The sequence below is a fragment of the Rhineura floridana genome, chromosome 1 (assembly GCF_030035675.1).
Source record: "Rhineura floridana isolate rRhiFlo1 chromosome 1, rRhiFlo1.hap2, whole genome shotgun sequence".
In the NCBI taxonomy this organism is placed as follows: domain Eukaryota; kingdom Metazoa; phylum Chordata; class Lepidosauria; order Squamata; family Rhineuridae; genus Rhineura; species Rhineura floridana.
In genome coordinates, this window is record NC_084480.1 from 36,113,529 (window position 1) to 36,134,051 (window position 20,523).

General features: G+C 42.6%; 1 protein-coding gene across 8 annotated transcripts in view; it reads left to right on the forward strand.

Moving 5' to 3' along the window:
- The window catches only part of DDX4 (DEAD-box helicase 4), an 88,834-nt gene that overhangs the window by 35,382 nt on the left and 32,929 nt on the right, over positions 1-20,523 (forward strand). For all 8 annotated transcript variants that reach the window (XM_061618121.1, XM_061618141.1, XM_061618130.1 and 5 more), the window contains 6 exons: positions 664-732; positions 4,968-5,048; positions 5,227-5,259; positions 5,645-5,692; positions 15,628-15,672; positions 17,449-17,591. In XM_061618121.1, coding sequence (XP_061474105.1) covers positions 664-732; positions 4,968-5,048; positions 5,227-5,259; positions 5,645-5,692; positions 15,628-15,672; positions 17,449-17,591 — 419 coding nt within the window. The remainder of the gene's footprint in view (positions 1-663; positions 733-4,967; positions 5,049-5,226; positions 5,260-5,644; positions 5,693-15,627; positions 15,673-17,448; positions 17,592-20,523) is intronic.

A 20,523-nucleotide genomic window follows, 5' to 3' on the forward strand; every position in this document is an offset into this window, starting at 1 on the left:
TACGCATCTGCAGAAGCAGCTTTTAGTAGACAAGTTATCCAGCAGGTGCTGAAAGATTATTAACGAGTTATGGCCCACCCATACAATTGGGCAACTTTGGAACATCCCACTTGGGGGTGTCCTGGTGCCCACTGGAGAAGGAACTGTTTTACTCACCAGAAAGGTGCTTCTCTGGGGGCAGCAGGACACCGCCAAGGCCCACCCTGGGATGCAAAAGGGCAATGAAGTTCATTTTAAAAAATGGATGGGGAGACTAAAGGGCCAATAAAGAGACCTAGCGGTGTGCAAGTTTTTAGTTTCAAGTTAGTTACAGTTCATTGAATGTTGTCAGTGTATACATTTCTGTTATGAGGTCATGTTTTTAAGCTTGGCCGGATGGCAAACTAGCACGCTGTGGTGATGGTCTGTTGGAGTGTTAATTCTTTCCTGCCTCCAGCACTAGCAAAGGAAGATAGTACTCACTTGGCAGTGTCTTGGTGCCCCCAGAGAAATACCTTTCTGGTGAATAAAATGGTTCCGTGTCCAGAACTATCCAGATATTATCCAAACTGTAGTTAAGTTGTTAAACTTTAATCATAATTCAGCATAATGTCTGAATTGAGCTAGTGTCTGCCAATGTATCTCAAGTTATTGATCAAAGACTGTTTGTATTTTGTTTTCAAGGAATGAGCGGTGGTGGTGCTCATAGGGGTGGAAGAGGATCTAGCAGAGGTGGATTTGGGCGATTTACAAGTAAGCTCTATGGCTTTTAATTATGTTTGTAATGAAGTAAAATTCTAGCCTGGAGAATCTAGAAATGAAAGTGTATCAAATGGGTATTGTAGTTGAAAAACATTTTGTCAGCATAGCAAGTATACAGTGCCTTGCAAAAGTAATCAAACCTCTGACCAACATTCCCGTATTACTGAATTACAAATGGTACACTGTAACTTCATTCTGTATGAACAAAACATTTCCCAACATAAAACCAATGTCACCTTACAGTTATTGATTTTGAGTTTCAGTGTTTCAAAATAAAATATACAGAATGAATTTACAATGAACCATTTGTAATTCAGTAATATGAGAGCATTGGTCAGGAATCTGATTACTTTTGCGAGGCACTGTACTTGCTTGAAAAACTTGCCTTGAAGAATCATTAGTTACTAACAGTTGAAGACCAAGGCTTGTCTGTTATCCCAAATGTATAAGCTGTTTCTCCCATTGGTATTGAAGATCATCAGGATGAGTTATAACTTCATAAGATCATCAGGATGTGTTTGAACGCAGGAAAGACAAAACTGAGGTAGTACTTCAGTGCACATATGGGAAAGAACACATACAACAGAGTAGTAGAAAAAATGTGGGAGAAATGTCTTAATGCCTTAGACTAGGGGTCGCCAACCTAGCATTGATGGGCTCCATAATGCCTGCAAAAGCCTTTAGTTGTGCCGCTTGTAGGTGGCCCAGACTACGAGCTTTCAGGGTGTGTTTTTTAAGTAAGTCTCTAGCCCTCCTTGAAAGAGTTTTGGAGGAAAATATGGAAGTATCCTACTAAGTGATTTCTGTGAAATGAGCCAGCCTGGCTGCTCCCATCTGTCAATGTTATTAGCCAATGAGTGAAGTCAGAGCTGTGAGTAATAAGTGAGCTGTTTGGCTCCAGGCAATAGGAATCCCTGGGGTCTTCAAGAGCTGCTGTTTTCCCCTCCCTTTAGTGCACTTTTCCTGCTTCTCTCTCTTCTCCCCCGCCAGTCCTTGGATTATCTCCATAGTTTATCCTCCCTTTTTCCCTAGTAACCAGGATGGATCTTTCCTGTGATGGTTTCCCTGAGATCAGGTAGTGACTAGAAGTTATTTTCAGCAAATACTACTATACAATAAGTATGGGTGAATAATAATAATAATAAACTTTATTTCTACCCCGCCCTTTTTCCAATAGGACTCAGAGCGGCTTACAACTAAAAACAACACACCATTAAAACATACAAAGTATACAATTAAAAATAGATAAGACTCCAAGGAACCTTAGGTATTGTCCATGCAATGCACAAGAGATTGAGACCGTCTCGCATGTTTTATTTTACTGTAAATTCTATGATTCTCTTAGAAATGATCTTTTATCTCCAATTCTTTCATTATTCCCAGGCTGGTCTAAAAATACATTTTTAACTGTTCTTCAGGGCTCTGATGAATCTATTACCTTATGCGTAGGCAAATTTATAAATCAGGCCATGCAGATAAGGAAGAACTTGCTTAGGCTCAAGTCCTTTTACTTATTGTTACTGACTATGTTTTATATGTATGTGTTTTAATTTTCCGATTGCTGAGGTCTGTGGGCTATTGCAATAAAGAAATTTGACTTAAAAAATAAAAATAGAATTAAACTTTGAGAAAAATTAAAACCATAAAGCATACGTTAAAAACAGCAGACAGTTTAAAATAATAAGACCATATAATGTAGTCACCAATCCTAGGGCACTTAATCCTAGTCGATCTCTATCCCAGATGCCCGTTGAAATAAAACAATCTTTACTTGTCGCCAAAAAGACAGCAAGGAGGGAGCTAATCGCACCTTACTCGGAAGGGAATTCCATAGCCTAGGGGCGGCCAGTGAAAAGGCCCTATCTCATGTCCCCATCATATGTACTTGTGAAGGTGTGGGGAGCACAAGAAGGGCCTCACCTGAAGATCTCAAATCCCAGGCAGGTTCATGTAGGGAGATACGATCTGCCAAATAGCCTGGACCTGAGTCGTATAGGGCTTTGTAGGTCAAAACCAGCACTTTGAATTGTGACCGGAAACAAATTGGCAGCCAGTGGAGCTGTCGTAACGGGGGTTGTATGATTCCTGTAACCAGCCCTGGTTAGCACTCTGGTTGCAGCTCTGTGTACCAATTTAAGTTTCCGAACAGTCTTCAAAGGCAGCCCCACGTAGAGCGAGTTACAGTAGTCTAAGTGGGATGTAACCAAGGCATGCATCACCCTAGTCAGATCAGGCAGATCCAGGAACGGGCGCAGCTGGCGCACCAGTTTTAATTGGACAAATGCGCCCCTGGACACAGCAGTAATCTGGGCCTCAAAATTCAAAGCTGAGTCCAGTAGTACACCTAAACTGCGAACCTGAGACTTCAGGGGAAGTGCGACCCCATCCAGTTCCGGTTGAATCCCTATTCCCTGATCTGCCCTCCGACTGACCAGGAGTACCTCTGTTTTACCAGGATTTAATCTCAACTTGTTTGCCCTCATCCAGTTCATCACTGATGTCAGGCACTGGTTAAGGACCTGTACGGCTTCCTTGGCTTTAGGTGGAAAAGAGAAATAGAGTTGAGTGTCATCAGCATACTGATGGCACCGAACCCCAAAACCCCGGACAACCTCTCTCAGCGGTTTCATGTAAATGTTAAATAATATGGGGGACAAAACTGAACCCTGAGGGACCCCATAGGTCAATGGCCAAGGGGTTGAGCAGGAGTCCCCCAGTACCACCTTCTGGGTTCGGTCCTCCAGGAAGGACTGAAGCCACTGTAACACAGTGCCCCCAAGTCCCATCTCGGCAAGGCGGCCCAGAAGAATACCATGATAGATGGTATCGAAAGCCGCTGAGAGGTCCAGTAGAACCAACAGGGACACACTCCCCCTGTCCAGTTCTGTGCGTAGGTCATCCACCAAGGCGACCAAAGCCGTCTCTGTCTCATAGCCAGGCCTAAAACCAGATTGAAATGGATCCAGATAATCCGTATCATCCAAGAATCTCTGGAGTTGGGCGACCACCACACACTCTACTATCTTGCCTAGAAATGGAGTATTGGGAGACTGGCCGGTAGTTACCCAGTACAGCGGGATCCAGGGAGGGCTTTTTCAGCAGTGGTCTTATAACTGCCTCCTTTAAGCATGATGGAATTCTGCCTTCTTGTAGAGAGGCATTAACCACTCCCCTGACCCCTGAATGTTAAAGATCCCCAAAAGCAAATGTGAAAATTTTGCAAAGAGGCTTAGGTCTCTTGCTTTGAGGGAGCTAAAGAGCAGGCACTCATTAAGAAATCACTTGCAGTACAATGGCATACATGTGTACACAGGATTAAGTCTTTGTATTTAATGTGGCTTACTTCCAGGTAAGCAAGTACAAGATGGGAGCCTAGGCTTCAATTAGGGTTGGTATTAGGGAGAAGCAGGTTGAGCGTTTTCTAGTATGGAAATATATTATTTGTTCATTTGTTTCTTGCATTTATATCCCACCTTTTCTCCAAGGAGCTCAAGGTGGTGTACATGGTTCTCCCCTTTTTATCCTCACAATAAGCCTGTGAAGTAGGTTAAGCTGAGAGGCAATGACTGGCCCAAGGTCACTTGGTGAGCTTCATGGCTGAGTGGGGATTTGTATCCTGGTCTCCCAGGTCATAGCCCAACACCCTAACTATTAGACCACCTGGCTGTCTTATGTGGCTCTCTTATTATTATGAGAAAAACTTCACTGTGACTACTGTCTAATTTTGTGTTATGCCCCCCATGTTAGACATTTTGTGTTATGCCATGTCCCATGGCAGCCATTTTGTGACTGGTGGTGCCAGGACTGTCTCACAATTTGAAATGGGCGCTCTAGTCCAAAAATGCTGACAACCCCTGTTTTAGACATGTATTTTATAAGAATAAGAACAAAAATACAAATTGATTTCAAATTGGTCTGTTCTTATCAATTACTATAAGACAAACTTGACAGTTTCAGAAATACAATATGGTTTTTCAGTATTTGGCTGAAGCAGGTGTGGTTTAAGTTTGTATTCATTCAAACGATTTATTATTGATCTGTATAATAATTGTGCCTTTCTTTGATTAGGTGTATTACTGTTTGTATGTTTTAAAAAATTGCTAATGAGAGTACTATTTTAGAAACAATATTTTTAATATTTGAAATATTTATATTTCACCTTTCCATGAAAAACTTCCAATACGTACAACTGAATAAATCCTTATATTTGGGTTCAACTGTGACAGATGACGAAAATGAGAAGCAAGATGGAAGACAGAACTTTGGTGGCTTTGGATCTAAAAGAGGAGGGTTTGGTGCTTCAGCTGGTAAGAATTGAAAGTAAAATTTGATTATGTGGTTGGCTTATTTCCTTTGTCCCTCTGGTACAGATTTGAAAATTGTATATGTCTATGATTTAATATTTTAAACAGCCAAGAATCCCATGCACAGTCTAGTGATCTTCATTTGTAACCATAATTATTCTTCTAAGCATTTGTTTTTCAGGTGACTCTGAAAATAGAGGAAAAGGAGGCAGAGGTAAGAATCAGTTGTTTACATAGATACTCTTACCTTATAGAAACAAGACTCAAAAGTCTAAAAACGAATTAGGCCGCCTTAGGTCACCTTATTTCTGTGATTTTTGAACCATTCAGAATTTTATCAAAACTTGCTCTAGATTGACTTAATCATAACATTCCTATTTTCACTTTTTACTGTCTCTGAGCAAGGTTGTTATAAGTTCAGCATTTACTTTGGTGCCTAATAATTTTATCACATCCTGGCCAACTCTCAAGCCTGAATTCATTTTGAACTGTTGTTAGGGTAAGATTCTTCCATATAGTTGCCAATTCCATTCTAATCGTACTGTTAAAGCTGCTTTATCTATAGTCCCACAAAACTTCACTTTAACTTTTTTAAACAGGTGGCTACAAAGGAAGCAATGAAGAGGTAATTGCAGGTTCTGGAAGAAGTAAGTGTGTTTGAAGTGAGCAAGTGTTGGGATGTGTAAAGTGTGGTATTGCTGGTGTATATGATTGGGTGTTCAGGAGGTGGGAGCTTGGGTTGGTTTTCATCTGGACAGGGATGACCTCGCCTCAGTTATTCATGCTCAGGTAACTTCTAGACTGGACTACTGTAACGCGCTCTACGTAGGGCTGCCCTTGAAGACAGTTCGGAAACTCCAGCTAGTGCAAAACGCGGCAGCCAGATTGTTGACGGGAACTAGCCGATCAGCGCATATAACACCTGTTCTGGCCCGTTTGCATTGGCTACCTATTTGCTTCCGAGCCAGATTCAAGGTGCTGGTTTTGACCTATAAAGCCTTACACGGTGTGGGACCGCAATATCTTGTGGAACGCCTCTCCCGCTATGAACCTACCCGGTCACTTCGCTCAGCATCTAAGGCCCTCCTCCGGGTACCAACTCATCGGGAAGCCCGGAGGATAGTTACTAGATCCAGGGCCTTTTCTGTAGTGGCCCCCGAACTGTGGAACAGCCTCCCCGAAGATGTACGCCTGGCGCCTACGCTGCTGTCTTTCCGGCGCCACGTTAAGACCTGGCTATGCTCCCAGGCATTTTAACTGTTAAATGTTTAAATGTTTATAACATTATTGTGTGTAGCTTGATTTTATTGTCATATTTTGTATTTTAACCTTTTGTACACAGCCCAGAGAGCTATTCGCTATTGGCGGTCTATAAATGAAACAAATAAAATAAATAAATAAATAAACAGATGGGAGAATAGAAATGGTGTCCCTGTTACAGTGACCATGGGCAGAGGAAGATAGTGTTTTTTAGTGAGGGTGGATGTCACTGTTAGGGATGGGATCTGCTTGTTGGTGCCTGTTGGAATTCATTCATTTCGGGTTATTTTTCTGTTATCCTTAGCTTTTACCGTTCTGTTTTCCCTCTTCCAAAAAATAACAATATTGTTAACAATGTTTTATTTCTGAAAGGAAAGCAGCTTTCCCTATGCCCAGTGCCCACCCACCCAATTCCCCCTCCTCCTTACCCCCAAATGGTATTTGATCTTCCCTCCAGCCCCAGTAGAAGCAAGAGATCTCTTTACTGCAAACCAAACCTGCAGCTTGGTCATTTTCACCTTGACTGAGCAAAATAATAGGGTTATCAGTTTAAAATTAACAAAAAGCATCTGAGCAGAGGGGCTACAAAACAAAAGGCAGGCTGAGCAAAGCAAAAACATGGGCTGCAAAGCAGACACAGGCTTGTCAGTTTCACATTAGCAAAGCAAAGTTCAGTGTTTTTTTTTAAAAAAGTCTGGTGTTGAAGAAATTCACTGCATTCATGATTAGTCCACAAAGATAGCAAACCTGCAGACAGTTGGGAAGTCTAGTGCTAAGTTTTTTATTTCAGTGAAATTGTTGACAATTCCTAGTCACTCTTAAGAGAATGTGTGCAAGCCATTCCATCTTCTGGCCCTCCCTCCATCTCTCAGGTGCCTGGTTGCTTAGCTAAGAAGGTTGCTCTGGCATAAGAACAAGATAATTGTTTTTGTGTACTTCAGCATCCATGCCAATTCTATCTTGAGTGGACAAGCTTGGGACTTCATGGTCTCTGACAACCATTGAACTGTCTCAGCTTGTCATCAGTGCACAGATCAAGACATATCTTGGTCTGCCGCTTGGGGTGTGAGGGGCATGATCTGGAAGAAGGGAGAGGTTTGAGATAATCCCGTTGTTTTGGTCAGACCATTTCCTGGTAAAATCTGGTCTCACAGCATTAATCCCTGTCTGCAGAGTTGAACCTATTAAGATGGTCTCTTTGCCCCTCCTCCCAACCCCTGGGAGCTTTGAGAAAATTTCTTGTAGCTAAGGCTGGCGATCCTGTTGAATACTTAGTCTTGAACAGTGGAACAGTGAGGTACATCTGGTCATTGATATAACCCCTGAGCACCTTCTCCGACACGAGCTCAGGCCGCTCCATGATTTTCTCTGGAGCTTTGAGCAGTGAGAGATGCCAGCCAACAGTTAAGAGTTAATGGTATTAGACTTGCTGTACAGGTGACTGAACATTTGCAAGAGTCCACCATAATGTCTAGAGCATCACAGTGAGGGCAGTAGAGAAGGCTCACTTTACTGACCTTGCTTGTATTACCGAAACCTGGCTAAAAGACCAAGGCAGAGTAGGTCTCTCCCAGCTCTGCCCACCAGGTTTTGTGGCACTCCAGCAGCCTAGATCCAGGGGACGGGGAGGTGGGGTCGCAATTGTCTGCAGGGAATCTATTTCCCCTGTCAGGTACCCTGTCCCTAACACCGCCAGCTTTGAATGTGTGTGCCTGGTGTTGGATCAGGGAGACAGAGTGGGGATTAAGATGGTCAGCCCCCGGAGACTCACAGATCCAGATAGTTTGCTGAATGCTCTGGGGATATTCCCAGCATGGCTGGATATACTGCCGAAGCCCTGGTCAATCTCTGGAATACAGAGGTGACCTGGGCGGTAGACGCTATTGCTCCAAAGCTCCCTCTCCCGTCAGGGAAGGCCCATAATACACGTTGGTTTACTTGAACCTTAGGCCTGATGAAGCGGCAGGGACAACAGCTAGAGCGACAATGGAGAAAAACTCAGTCTGCTTCTGATCGAACACAGGATAGAGCTTATTTTCAAGCCTATCATGGTGGTGATGGCAGCGAAGAAAGTGCACTTCTCTGCCACCACCGCATCTGCTCAGTGTTGTCCGGCAATGCGTTTCCAGGTGGTCCGGGGTCTTTTGGGCTCTGGCCCTACATTAGACTCTGAGCCCTCAGTTGCTCGCTGTGACATGTTTGCGAGGCACTTTGCAGATAAAATTGCTCTCATTCAGACTGACTTGGACTCCTCATTAACTACAGTTGTGCCAGATGTTCCCGAAGCTTCCTCTAGTCATTTTTCTATGGATACTTTTCAGCTTGTAAAGCCTGAGGATGCAGACAGGATTTTGGAAGAATCGAGGGCCACTACTTGTTCCCTTGACACTTGTCCATCCTGGTTAATCAAATCTGCCAGAGGGTGAGTGGCTGACTGGTTGGCATATTTAATTAACACCTCCCTAAGGGAAGGTTCTATGCCAACATTGTTGAAGGAGGCTGTGATAAGACCTTTGTTAAAAAAGCCTTCCTTAGACCCTGCGGATCTTAACAACTTCCACTCAGTCTCTAATCTCCCCTTTCTGGGCAAGGTGATTGAGAGGGCAGTGGCTGCTCAGCTCCAAGCTTTCCTGGATGAATTGGACCATCTAGACCCTTTTCAATCAGGCTTCAGTCCTGGTCATGGGACAGACTGCCTTAGTCGCCCTGTTGACTTTTGCGGAGTGCATCCCTGTTGGTGCTGCTGGACCTCTTGGCGGCCTTCGATACAATCGACCATGGCATCCTTCTGGGCTGTCTAGCTGGGATGGGATTGGGAGGCACTGTTTTGCAGTGGCTCCAGTCCTAGCTGATGGACAGGACCCAGAAAGTGGTGCTGGGAGACTACTGCTCGACACCCTGGCCGTTGGCCTGTGGGGTACCGCAAGGTTCCATTCTGTCTCCCATGCTCTTTAACATTTATATGAAACCGCTGGGAGAGGTCATCAGGAGATTTGGAGTATATTGTCATCAATATGCTGATGACACTCAGCTCTGTCTCTCCCTACCACCTGATTGCGGGGAGGGAGGCTGTGAAGGGCTAGATGTGGGCTAACAAACTGAAACTTAATCCAGACAAGATGGAAGTACTGCTGGTCAAGGGGAAAACTGTACCAGGGACGGAGTTGCACTCCCCTTGAGGGAGCAGGTCCGCAGTTTGGGAGTTCTCCTGGATCCTGCCCTGCTGCTTGAATATCAGGTGGCTGCAGTAGCCAGGAGTGCTTTTGGCCAACTCAAACTGGTCTACCAGCTGTGTCCGTTCCTGGAGGCAGTTGACTTGGCCACAGTGACACATGCATTGGTGACATCAAGGCTTGATTGCTGTAACACACACTATGTGGAGCTGCCTTTTAAAACAGTTCAGAAATTCCAGTTGGTTTGGAAATTGCAGTTGGTTCAAAATGCAGCAGCCAGAATGTTAACTGGAGCATGGCGCAGGGAGCATATCACCCCTGGCTCCCAATTTGTTTCCAGGCCCAATTCAAAGTGCTGGTTCTGACTTTTAAAGCCCTAAATGGCCTTGGACCAATATACCTGAGGAACCACTTACACCCATATGTACCTGCCCAGGATTTAAGATCATCTGCCTCTGGTCTTCTCTGAGTGCCTGGAATAAAAGATTGTTAGACTGACAGGCATGTGGGACAGAGGTTTTTCAGCTGTGGCCCCCAAGCTCTGGAATACTCTACCCCAAGAAGTCTGCTCTGCTCCCTCCCTGTAGGTTTTCTGGAGACTTCTGAACACCGTCTTGTTCCAGAGAGCCTTTGGGAGGGACTGAAAGTAGAGCCTGATACTGATTTTATGCCTTCTGCATTAAATTTTATCTTTGTAATCCCTTTAGTACCACTCCCTATATATATGTATATTCACTAATAGGCAAAAAACCTTGCAGTTTAAGAACATACCTATAGTCCACAGATATTTCTATCAAACTGTAAAAAGCAGGGAAATTCGGCAGCTACAGTGAATACACCAGGGGAGCAGGAGACCTGACATCCACTCTGAGATACTGTACTGCCCTACAAATTGGTCAAAATGCAAACACCATTTGGGTTGGTCTTTCACAGTCCAATCCACTTCCTGTGTAGCTTGGAAGAATTTGGTAACGTGCCTCTGATCATATGGTGAGTGGTGGCAACACCTGCTATCTCCAAAGATAGAGAATTATATTTTTGTATGTTTGTTGGTGTTCTTACTTTGCTTGTGTTACTAATGTTTCTACAGAGAATCTAAACTAGAAAATTTTATTTCCCTCCTTATTCGTCCCAGAAATCTGTGTCAAATTTATTTTTATTAATTTCAAAGCTTTTTATTGGTCAGTGTCATATGATGGTGAAGACAGCTTTTTGTGTTTCAAATTGGAGGTTGTTTTATTTCTATTTTGGGTGCATTAACAGTAGAATCTGAAACTGCAGTTTAATGTAAAATCAGACTGATTACAATATATTGCTACTTCAGCAATGACTAGCTGTTGGAAAAAAGAGGATGCATGTTTTCAGCCTGCTATGTTTAAACCACTTCATTTAAGGCAAGGTGGGCACGGTAAATTAAAACCATAGAGCACACCTAGCATTTTGCTAGAATATATTTCACCTCCCACTGTTTTATCTTGTGCAAATTGAGACACTCCTGAGGTCCACTGGAGACTATTCTGCAGAAGTCAGTGCCATTATTCCACAATTATGTTTGGCTTTTTTTAGTTTAAATTTTGCAAAGTGTTGCTGTACTTCACATATTCACAGAAATAGAAACAAAAGAAAATGATTTCCTATAGGAAACTTCACTAAAATTACAAAGGAAATCAGACATATTCAAAGTGACCATCTGAACTATATCAACTGTTTTAATAATGTTGCTTCCTCCCTGCTAAAACAAGATCAGCACAGCACATGTCTTCTTTCTGTTATTTGGGCTGATTGCAGGTGTTGCCACCACTCACCATATGCTCAGAGGCACATGTTACCAAATTCTTCCAAGCTACACAGGAAGTAGATTGGACTGTGAAAGACCAACCCAAATGGTGCTTGCATTTTGACCAATTTGTAGGGCAGTACAATATCTCAGAGAGGTCAGGTCTCCTGCTCCCCTGGTGCATTCACTAGAGCTGCTCAATTTCCCTGCTTTTAAAAGTTTGATAGAAATATCTGTTGGCTATAGGTATGCTCTTAAACCGCAAGGTTTTTTGTCTATTAGTGAATTTCCCTGCTTTTTAATCCGGGAGGTAAGAAATGGGATCCTGTCCAAGTTTGCTGAGAATGGATCAATCATTTGCATGCTTATTGAGTTCAATGGGATTTACTCGCCTGCAATCATGCTTAGGATAGGTGAAACTGACCACAGGGGATGGGGAGGGGAGGGGGAAGGGGAGGAAACACAGAGGGGAGGACTGGGAGGGGAGCAGGCAGGAGAGGGAGGGGTGGAGAAGGACAGATTTGTTCATTTGCATGTTAATTGAATTCAGTGCAATTTACTTCTGTGCAATAATGCTTAGGATAGGTAAAACTGACCGGGGGGGAGGGGAGAGGGATGGAGTGGGCAGGGGAGGAGGAAGAGGGGAGGGGAGGAGGGGAAAAGTAGGTCTGATCATTTGCATACTTACTGAGTTCAATGGGATTTACTCCTATGCATTCATGCTTAAGATAGGTAAAACTGACCATGGGGAGGAGGAAGGGGAGGGGAAAGGGGAAGGAAGGGATTGGAAGGGGATGGGGATGGGTAGAGATGGGCAAAGGAAGGGGGAGGGAAGGGGCAAGAGGGAGGGTGTGTTTGATCATTTGCATACTTTTTGAGTTCAGTGGGATTTATTTCTATGCAATCATGTTTGAAAATGGAAATGGACTGCCTTTAAGTCAATCCCCACCTATGGTGACCCTTTGAATAGGGTTTTCATGGTAAACGTTATTCAGAGGTGGTTTACCATTGCCTTCCTCTGAGGCTGACAGGTAGTGACTGTCCCAAGGTCACCTAGTCAGCTCCATGGCTGTGTGGGGATACGAACCCTGGTCTCCCAGGTTGTAGTCCAACACTGACCTGGGAGAGGGGCAGGGAGGGGAGGGGAAGGAGATTGGGTGGGTGGGCACTGGGCAGAAGGGAAGCCCCTTTCCTTTCCAAAAGCACAACATTGTGAACAGTATCACTGCTTTTCAGCATTTCCCCCACCTTTTTATTCTACAGCAGGCACATGTAGCCGACCATCCAAATTTAAATTAAAGCTGTCCCTGGCCACATCCACACCAGGCCTTTATTTCACTTTGGACAGTCACAGCTTGTCCCAAAAAATCCTGGGAAGTGTAGTTAGTGAAGGGTGCTGAGAGTTGCTAGGAGACACCCTGTTTCCCTCACAGACCTTCAAACAGAGTGGCTGACTGTTAAACCACTCTGGCCATTGGAGCTCTGTCAGTTGAATAGAAATCTCCTCTCAGCACTCTTCACAAACTACACTTCCCAGGATTCTTGGGGGGAAGCCATGACTGTCTCAAGTGAAATAAAGGTCAGATGTGGGTGTGGCCCCTGATTAGCCAAGCCCAGCAGCTGTGAGGCTTTTAGAACACTGACAGTTGGTTCGTACTGAGCATGCCCCACGTTATGATTGACTTATAGCCAAAATTTATTAAATTAATTAAAAATCAGCCAGGCATTTTTTTAACTTTTAAACTCCAGAAGATGAAGGACAGAGTATGGGGCAAGGTCAGTGTTAGGATTACAGGTACTCTGTGAATATGGCTTTTTAATGAATTTCAACAGATCATGAGAACTCTTAGAGAAAAAAGTCCAAAAAGGCTCTGGGGTTTTTTTCTCTCTTTTTAGACTTTGAACTCTAGATTCTCTCTGACTGTTTTGTGTATCACCATGAAAATTGAGAGGGTTGTTAACCAAGCGTTTCTGAGTTCAGAACTTAAGTTTTGGAAGGTTTTGTTTTGAAATGAGCTTATGGGAAGCCTCAGAATGGCATGAGGGGATATTTTCCATTTAACATTGCGGAATGTGAAAAAGCCACGCTGGCTATAGTATACAGCCACTCTCGTGGCTGTATAATATGTGTGTGTGTGTATATTGTATTTTATGTATTTTAATTTATTTTAATGTTTTTGTGATTTTACTGTTTACAATTTTATTATGTACGTGTTTGATTTTATTTTTGTAAGCCTCCCTGAGTGCCCTATTATAGGGTAGAAGGGCAGGATGGAAAGATTTTAAAATAAATTAATAAAACACATTTACTGCTGTAATTCAGTATTTGAGTAGCTGTCAAGCAGAGCTTTTCTAAGTAGTGTGGGATTTGACACCTAATTGCAGTAAATTGTGTTACAGCCCTCAAGGATGGCTGTGACAACTTTGCTCAGCACTTAGAGGATAGAATTGCTTGCCTCCATAGGGACCATTCATACAGATCATAGTGAAGTGTTCAGTGTGCAGTCTTGTCTGGTTTTGCGGGATCAGTTTTGTGGCCACCTGAGGACACGGATAAGACGCTGGTAGTGGTTTGGCCAGCCTCATTTTCTCAATACTAGCTCATTGTGGCTTGTGAGTATGTCTGTATGCAATAGTGTGGTGCCAGTCACCTTTAAGGAAGAGGTGGTGAGGCTGCTCCTAAAGAAACCCTCTGTAGACTACTGCCCAGTCACAAAAACCCTCTTTTTGGGGGAAGGTGCTTGAAAGAGTGGTGGTATATGTTCTTGGAGGATACTGATTATCTAGACTAATTTCAGCCTGGTTTTGGGTCTGAATCTGCCTTGGTCAACCTAATGGCCCATATTGGGAAAGGAACAGGTAAGTGCAATCCTGTTACACTTGCTCAATCTCTCAGTGGCTTTTAATATCATCAGCCATGGTATCTTCCATGACTGGCTTCGTGAGATGGGGTTGGAGGCACTGTATTAGTGGCTCCACCAGGACTGTGGAGTCGCAGTAGGGAGCAATTTTGGGTGGAGTCGGAGTCGGTAGAAATGTACAGACTCTGACTTCGACTCCTTCATAAATGGCAAATGTATATTAACTAGTAATAACAAATTTACTGCATTAAAATGGTAGCACAAGGCATTTCATCACCACCACGTGAATCCAGAGCTTGGAAAAGTTACTTTTTTGAACTGCAACTCCCACGAGCCCAATCCCTGGGGCTTATGGGAGTTGTAATTTTAAAAAGTAACTTTTCCAAGCTCTGGATTCACGTGTTGGTGATGAAATGCCTTGTGCTACCATTTTAATGCAGTAAATTTGTTATTACTAGTTAATATACATTTGCCATTTATGAAGGAGTCGGAGTCGAACAGTAGAAAAATAGAGGAGTTGGAGTCGAAGGTCTGGCGTACCGACTCCACAGCCCTGGGCTCCACCCTTCCTGTATGGCTGGTTCCCAAAAGTCACATCAGGTGACTATTCTTTGGCCCCTGGCAGTTCTGTTGGGTGCTTCTAGGTACTATATTGTCTCCAGTGCTATTTAATATCTATATAAAGCCATTGGGAGTGAGTAATTAGGAGGTTTGGGATGCATTACCATCAGGATGCTAATGACACCCAGCTCTCTTTCCGTTACATCTTGAGTAGCTATGAAAGACCTGGACTTGATGTCTGGATGAGGGCCAGTACACTCAGATTGAATTCTGATGAGATGGAGACCCTGTGAGTGGGGAATTTGCTTATTCTGGATGGGGTTGCATTTTCTTTGAAGGAAGAGACCTGTAGTCTAAGGGTGCTCTTTGATCCATCATTGCTACTTAGAGGTCCAGGTGACATGGACTACCTGGTCACTAGGATTTGTGGAGGAGGACCTATTGACTGCTACAGCCTGCTGTATATTAACAGGGCTGTTTGTGGCAGCACCTGCTCTATTTACTGGATTCCAGTTGGAAATTAGGCAGACACCAACTGTTGCATGTTTTTGCTAACAACTCAGGCAGTTCCTAGCTGCTAATGCATGTTCTTCAGTGTTGTATTAAGTAATAATGTCTTCATTCATTCATTTTTCATTCATTGGCCATCACTTGTGGCCAAGTAAGATTGTCTTCCAAGATAAGGTCTTTAACTCCGTAAGTGACTGTGGAGGCCAATTTGGGATCCACACAGCCTCCCACAGTGAGGACATAGGTTTCCAGATGGAACATAATGTCTTACTGCAATATTGATTTATTGTGTTGTACTTACTATTGTTCTGTAAAGCGTTTTGGTATTGTCTGAACAAAAAGCAGCATACACGTTTTAATAATAAAAGCAACTTGAAAAATATCTGGCTTTTCCTTCATTTACTGAAAGTCTTTTCTTCCAAACATTTGTTTCACTTAAGGTATGTGGAAACAAGATGGTGATGCAGAAGGGGGTGATCGGGCAGGTATGTTAAGTATTAGAATAAGTGGAGTACAGAGGGAGATATTAAAGAAACTTAACGATTACAGTAGGGCCCCGCTTCTTGGCGCCCCGCTTCTTGGCGTTTTGCTAATACAGCGCCAGCAGGGCAATCAGCTGGAGGGGGGACTGGAGCTCCCCATGCTCCAGCTGATCTCACCAGAAGAGGGGTAGCGCACTACAGCTGATCTTCTCCTCTGGCACAATCAGCGGGTTAGGTTCCAGATCCCCGCGTTACAGCTAATCTGCTTTTTGGCAGTTTTCGCTTTTCGTCTGGGGTCTGGAACCTAACCTGCCATATGAGTGGGGCCCTACTGTATTAATATATTACTAAAATATGTATATTAAAAATATCTATATAATATATTACTAAAATATCTAGAGCAGCATTTCCCAACCAGTGTGCCTCCAGATGTTGTTGGACTACAATTCCCATCTTTCCTGACCGTTGGCAATGCTAGCTGAGGCTGATGGGAGTTGTGGTCAAACGACATCTGGAGGCACACTGGTTGGGAAAGGCTGATCTAGAGCATTAATTTTCTACCTTCCTTTTGGGAATAACAATTAAATGGTTATCATTACACTCAGATGTCAGCTTTTGTGGTGGTTACTTATTGTCTTGCGTTTTTGTAAAGAAAACTTTTAAATAGAATAGTACTTTCAAAATGACAAATTCTAGTAAAAGTTTTGGGGAACTTGGAATATTGCTTGATAAGTAATATTTTATTAACCTATTTGTCTGGGCCCATTGTAAAATCACCCGTAATTCCCACTTTTTCCTTAGTTTTGCTATTAAGCCTTGTTTTCAATACTGCTTTCTTGTGCACACGTTTAAAATAGTGCATGTAATTGGATGTTATATAAAAAATGAAGGAAACTGGAATGTACTAGTACAGGTTGTTAACCATATTGATTCTTGCAAGAAACTGAGTAGATTGAGGGGATCTACTAGTTAATTTGTTTTAGGGGAAAAACACTATTTTGATTAATCACTTAAGAAATTCTAGTGATAAAAAATTTAATTTTGCAAGCAAAATAATACAAAAGATCTTGTGGCCAAATGATTGTGGGGGTTGGTGAAAAGGAAGACATAGTTAATTATATTGTACCCAAAATTAGACATCTGCTTGTGCAGTGGGGTTATCCTTTCTATCCAATCCCTGCAGCTCTATATATGTCTCCCAAATCTGCTCCTGAGGTTAGAAGTGTTGGAAGTATAACAGCAGGGATTATTCAGTTAGTAACCCAAGGGTTAATTCTGTTTAAACCTAGCTGGTCAAGGGGGGACAGTGTTGCCTAGCAACCAGTCAGAATGGTGTAATCCTTGCTGAGGTGACTTATTTTTTGATTGGCTGATTAGTTCTGAGGGAGGTTTTCCTACTGTCTGTTGTGTATCTTTCTGCTTGGAACTAGAGCTGTCCCCCTGTAAGAAAGACAAAACCCTCTGTTTATTTCTTAAGTTATATCCTGTTCTTTTTCAGTTTCCTTCAGTGAAGTATTATCAGAATTTATTTTCTCTCTGGATTCTGTCTGCTTTATGCAAGTAGCTCAGCTAACAGGAAAACCCTCCATAACAGATTTTGTGGGTGTGGGCGGCTGAAGAGGGAGAAGAAAAACTGAAAGTCCTGTTGCACAAGTGGATTTCCAGTGCACCAAACAGGCAGACATCATTGGATGTTGCTCAAAATATATAAAAATAGAGAAGTCTTGTATAGCTGTCATGTTTGCCTCTTAAGTATTTGAATTTATCTTGTATTTGCAGGTCCAAAGGTGACATATGTACCACCACCGCCACCAGATGATGAAGATGCCATCTTTGCACATTACCAGACAGGGATAAACTTTGACAAATATGATGATATTCTTGTGGATGTTTCAGGACTTGATCCCCCACCAGCAATACTGGTTAGTGCTGCTGCTTTAAATATATCTAACAAGCAATTTTTTAGGTAGTGTCATGCGTTCAAGAGATTGGACTGTTGCCCAAAGTCACGATGATGTGGGTTGTTTGATGTAGGTCTACTAAGTTAAAACACTGGACTGTAATCACATTTTCACTAGCAGATTTGAGTTGTCAAATCCACATTAATGCAAGTCAACTTTTATTTTTTGAAAAAGGCAGCTGGTCAAGATCTTGTTATTGAACCCTGCTAGAAGGGTAAGTTTTTCTCCCCATATTAATGTGTTGACAGTCCTTTATAAGAAACCTTTTTGACTGAATGCTGATGATTTACATTAAAAGGTTAAAGGCAAGAATAAGTAACTATGAACTTGCTTGCATTGGCATGCCCTTGGTGTGTCTGCAATATTTTGTTAGGTCCTATTTTAGGTGCACAACAGTGCCATATCTGGAAACCATTTTGTGTGTACAGTGCCCTTGTTTGCCAGACTGCACAGAATTGAAGAGAGAAACTTCATGTACCAGCAATCTGCTTTCACCTTTGCTGCTTTCAGAAACAGAATGACATAACTGAAAAGCAAAGGGCACTTGTACCCTACCCTGCTCAGGTCTGCTACTTCCTGTGGCATAAAAAAATATGTTGGACCTAAAGTGTTAAGTTCTCACCCCTTCCACTTAAAAGACTTGCTGAGAAAGGAAGGTTTTTAGTAAGCATTGAAATGGCAGTAGAGATGACAACACTGTCTGATATGTAAGGGGGCTTCAAAAGAGTATGGGCTGCCATGCTAAAGGTCTGATTTCTACATAGTATTAGAAATGATACCTGTAGGAGACCCCCTCTCTTGCAGAGCACAGTGATCCATTAGAGGACAGTATATAAGGCTTTGCTAAAGAGTTTTTAGAAACAGAATGGATACATTCAAAGGTCGATTGAGAGATGCCATTAAGTCTGGCTACCTGTTGAGGTTTGAGGTTGCAGGTTGTGTTCAGAAAATAGAAACGCATAAAGTGACAGTGATAGCCCCCTAGATTGTGGAACTCTCTCTCATAAGAAGTCTTTTTGAGCCTCAGCTTTGACATTCCAGTGTTAATAACTACTATTGCTGCTAGGGATAACAGGAAGATACATCTAGATGTTCTCTTTGCATTTTTTGTGATATTTATGATTTGCATTCATATACTATTATTTATTGCATTTGTTAGACACCATCCCTGCAGTCTCTAAGTGACTTACAGCAAATTTAATAACATAAACTATAAAACAGATCTAAAAACATACAGTATAAAAACTTACCCCCCCCAAAAAGGAATAATTAAAGCAGCCCACATCAATGGCCAAAAACCTTAGTGAAAAGGAAGGTCTTTATCTGACACCTAAAGATAGATGATAAAGGGGCCAGCCATGCCTCCCTGGGGCAACTTTCCTTATACCACTGAAAAGGCCCATTCTCATGTTGCTACCCTCTGAGCCTCCTATGGAGGGGCACACAAAGAAGGGCCTCTGATGACGAACTCAGTCTGGATTGGTTCAAGCAGGGAGAGGCGGTCCTTGCGATACTGAGGTCCTGAACCGCCTAAGATTTTATAGGTCAAAACCAGCACTTTGAATTGAGCTCAGAAACAAAACGGTAGCCAGTACCACTGAGCCAGAATTGGTGTTATATGTGCGGATCAACTTACCCCTGTTAACAATCTGGCCGCCAAATTCTGCACTAGCTGCAGTTTCTGAATCGTCTTCAAAGGCAGCCCCATGCATAACGCATTATGGTAGTCTAACCCAGAAGTTACCAGAGTGTAGACAACAGAAGTTAGGATGTCCCTGTCCAGATAGGGGTGCAGCTGTGCCACCAGTCGAAACTGATGGAAGGCAGTTAGTGCCACCAAGGCCACTTGAGCCACAAGTGACACTAATGAATCCTGGAGCTATGTACCTGCTCCTTGGTCAGTGGAGGAGTGGAGCAGACAGAAATGGGTTAACTCTCCTGGAGGCAGGATCAGCACTATAACACAAAAAAACTTAACTGGTGGCCAGCTGGAAGGGGAGGAGCCTTCTGCCTTCAGCAAACAATAGAGTCAGCCTATTTCCACCTGAGTCCTCATAAGGGATTCAGGAACAGTTTAGCTGTTTTCTCTGTTCTTCTCAGAGAGTTTATCATCACCAACTGCAGTCAAAGCACACAGACTTCTGCTTCTCTTCTTTCACTTCCCGCCCTCACTGAATAGCCAGATTGGAGGGAGGGAAGGCGGAGGCTGGGATCTTTCTTGCGCCTCCCCCTGCTGTCCCTTATGGAACGCTCTTTCACGGTCCCAAGGACAGGGATGCTTTCAGGAGCGTTTTAAGACCTTGGAGGAGCAGGGATTGGTCTTTTGCTATCCAAGGTGTTTTGTTGATTCAAAAACTCCCTGGGGCAACAGGTCTCCACTAAGCATGGTTGGCCTTCTTGTTTTCTTTTTTTTTACAATAATTTTTATTCAAATTTTCATAAAACATAGAAAACAAAATCATAAAACATTCAAAGACAAAAAACAAAACAAAACAAAAATGATTAAACAAAAAAATAAAATAAAATAAAATGTTGACTTCCCATTTGTCACATATCAAATCAGTTATAGGTCTACAATATATAACAATCCTGTCTCTTAAATCATATTATAAAATCACTTTCCTCCAGTAGTTATCTTAATTAATCATCAAATCTCATAAACATTACTTTATTCTTTCCACAAAAAGTCAAAGAGAGGTTTCAATTCTTTCAGAAATATATCTATCAATTTTTCTCCAAATAAACATGTCAATTAATCCATCTCGTTAATAATTATAATAATCTTATTGTCATAACCATAGTCCAAATAAACATTTCGATTAATCCATCTCATCAGAATCTGTTAGGTCCAATAATTTCAATAGCCATTATTCCATTATCCCTATTAGTTCCA